This window comes from Argiope bruennichi, chromosome 10, assembly GCF_947563725.1.
Source record: "Argiope bruennichi chromosome 10, qqArgBrue1.1, whole genome shotgun sequence".
NCBI classification, from domain to species: domain Eukaryota; kingdom Metazoa; phylum Arthropoda; class Arachnida; order Araneae; family Araneidae; genus Argiope; species Argiope bruennichi.
Window position 1 is genome coordinate 74,509,469 of NC_079160.1, and position 3,513 is coordinate 74,512,981.

General features: G+C 30.0%; 1 protein-coding gene across 1 annotated transcript; it reads left to right on the plus strand.

The window, feature by feature from the left end:
• The first annotated feature begins 577 nt into the window (after window positions 1-577).
• On the plus strand, window positions 578-2,600 carry LOC129987602 (gastrula zinc finger protein XlCGF7.1-like). The gene is made up of 3 exons (XM_056095562.1): window positions 578-1,379; window positions 2,172-2,324; window positions 2,424-2,600. The coding sequence occupies exons 1-3, from the start codon at window positions 774-776 to the stop codon at window positions 2,598-2,600; spliced, it is 936 nt and encodes a 311-aa protein (XP_055951537.1). The 5' UTR covers window positions 578-773.
• The last annotated feature ends 913 nt before the right edge of the window (window positions 2,601-3,513 follow it).

The window sequence follows — 3,513 nt, forward strand, 5'->3', positions numbered from 1 at the left end:
TACACTACATTTTTAATGAATGTTTGTGAATAATTTAATGTACCTACAGAAAAGAAAAATGTTATCCTTATGATTATAATGTGGTAAAATATGGTTCGAAATTAAAAAGAAAGAAAAAAAAAAGGAAAAACAACATCTTTTGATTTATTTGTGTGAAGAAGAAATGCCATAATATACCGCAGGAAAAGTTTTAATTTGGAACATTGAAATTTCATTTGCAAACTGAAACTAAAAGTCGCTTGCATATTTGTGAATGAATTATAGTTCTTTCGAAACGAATCGGTTTACAAAGACTGAATGTAATTCACAAACATGATATAAAAACGAATAATTTAGATATATTTAAAACTTTCAAATCATATAACAGTTTTAATATTGTTCATTAATATATATTTGTGAATGCTTATATATGCATTCAGGAAGCGAAAATTTAATACTTGTAATGCTCGTAGTTAAGCATGTTTCCAGAAAACCGATGAATCTATAGGAAAACTGAAGCATCATGTATCAAGACTAATACTAGAATCGGGTATGTTTGTGATCAGTGAATTAGAGAGTTTTCTGATCAAGTCAGTTTAAAAAGGTATTTTCTTTATACTTACAGTGTGAATAGCCCATATTCCACCTGTGATTTCTGTAGTCAATCATTTTCTCAGCAGCAAAATTTAGAGCTACATTTATTTACTGATACAAAGGAGAAACTGTACACATGCAATGTCTGCAATGAACGGTTTACTTGACAGTGCAGTGTAAACGAATATATACTGACCAACATGAGTGAAAAACAGTATGCATGTGACATTTGTAATAAAACATTTTCTCAGAGGCGATATTTAGATAAACATTATCAGATTCATACGAAAGAGAAACAGTTCGTATGTAATGAATGTCATAAAGCATTTATTCGAAAGGATAATTTAAAAACACATTTACGGGTGCATAGCCATGATGCGCCATATGCATGTGACATTTGTAATAAAATATTTTCTCGGAAGACAAATTTAGAAAGACATTATCGGATTCATACGAAAGAGAAAAAGTTTGTATGTGTTGAATGTAATAAAGCATTTATTCAAGAGGATAAATTAAAAACACATTTACAGACGCATACCAAAGAAAAGCCGTTTGTATGTGATGTGTGTAAAAGAGCATTTTCTGAAAAGACATATTTAAAAATTCATTTACGGATACACACAAAAGAAAAACCTTACACATGTGAAATTTGTAATAAAACATTTTCTCGGAAGACAAATTTAGAAAGACATTATCGGATTCATACGAAAGAGAAAAAGTTTGTATGTGTTGAATGTAATAAAGCATTTATTCAAGAGGATAATTTAAAAACACATTTACAGACGCATACCAAAGAAAAGCCGTTTGTATGTGATGTGTGTAGAAGAGCATTTTCTGAAAAGACATATTTAAAAATTCATTTACGGATACACACAAAAGAAAAACCTTACACATGTGAAATTTGTAATAAAACATTTTCTCGGAAGACAAATTTAGAAAGACATTATCGGATTCATACGAAAGAGAAAAAGTTTGTATGTGTTGAATGTAATAAAGCATTTATTCAAGAGGATAATTTAAAAACACATTTACAGACGCATACCAAAGAAAAGTCGTTTGTATGTGATGTGTGTAGAAGAGCATTTTCTGAAAAGACATATTTAAAAATTCATTTACGGATACACACAAAAGAAAAACCTTACATATGTGAAATTTGTAATAAAACATTTTCTCGGAAGACAAATTTAGAAAGACATTATCGGATTCATACGAAAGAGAAAAAGTTTGTATGTGTTGAATGTAATAAAGCATTTATTCAAGAGGATAATTTAAAAACACATTTACAGACGCATACCAAAGAAAAGTCGTTTGTATGTGATGTGTGTAGAAGAGCATTTTCTGAAAAGACATATTTAAAAATTCATTTACGGATACACACAAAAGAAAAACCTTACATATGCGAAATTTGTAATAAAGCATTTTCCCAAAAAACTAGTTTAACAGTACATTTAAGGATACATGCAAATGTGAAACCATTTGCTTGTGATCTATGTAATAAAGTATTTTCTCGTCATTATAATTTAAAAGTATATTTACTGACACATACAAGGGAAAAACCATATGAGTGTGACATTTGCAATAAAACATTTTCCCGGCAGATGATTTTACAAATACATTTACGGACGCATACGAAAGAAAAGCCATATGCTTGTGATATTTGTAATAAAGCATTTTCCCAAAAAACTAGTTTAACAGTACATTTAAGGATACATGCAAATGTGAAACCATTTGCTTGTGATCTATGTAATAAAGTATTTTCTCGTCATTATAATTTAAAAGTACATTTACTGACACATACAAGGGAAAAACCATATGAGTGTGACATTTGCAATAAAACATTTTCCCGGCAGATGATTTTACAAATACATTTACGGACGCATACGAAAGAAAAGCCATATGCTTGTGATATTTGTAATAAAACATTTTCTCAGCGTCCTCATTTAAATTTGCATTTACAAGGACATGCGAAAGAGAAGTTTTTACATGAACCTGAAAAGAGAACTTGTAATCGAGCATTTTCTGAATAGCAGAATTTAAAGATTCATGTACAAACGCACATGAGTTGTTGTCAAGGTGCGTAGTGTCATGAAAAATCCTTTAAAAGTGCTTAAATTTGAAAACCATTTTTAAGCACCTTAAAAGTGCTTAATTTTGGAAAAAAGGGCCTTAAAAGTACTTAATTTTCTCGAAAAGTGCAGAAAAGATAGTCCTTTTTTTTTTTTTTTTTTTTTTTTCCCGTGGGTGATGAATCGGTAAAAGTAATAAACTTTTATTTGCTTCATATATCAAAAAAGAAAACCGGTGAAAGGATACAGGAGTTTCAACCCATGTTAAGAAAAGGCTTAATTAACTTTTCACTTCTTTTTTCCACAATGGGCACCAACGTATATTGAAGTATTGGAATGATTATTCCCGAAAGAGCGAACTGGTTGCAACTAGAAAAGCGTTTGAACTTCTTTCACAATTAGTGTTCTTAATAGCGAATAGTTTATTTTAGTTATGCCTGGTGACTTTATGTTCAATTCTTTATGTGTTCTTAAATACTACGCAGATTAACTCCGATCTACGAAAAATAAGACAGTATGGTGTGTAAAAGAAATAGATACATCAGGGAGGGGGGAAGTTATTCTAAAGCGTACTTAAAAGATATTTAACTGCTTTTATTCTGATTACCATGAAGTCTCGGAATAAAAGAGAATATAATAACTGCTTTTATTCTGATTACCATGAAGCCTCGGAATAAAAGAGAATATAATAACTGCTTTTATTCTGATTACCATGAAGTCTCAGAATAAAAGAGAATATAATAACTGCTTTTATTCTGATTACCATGAAGCCTCGGAATAAAAGAGAATATAATAACTGCTTTTATTCTGATTACCATGAAGCCTCGGAATAAAAGAGAATATAATAACTGCTTTTATTCTGATTACCATGAAG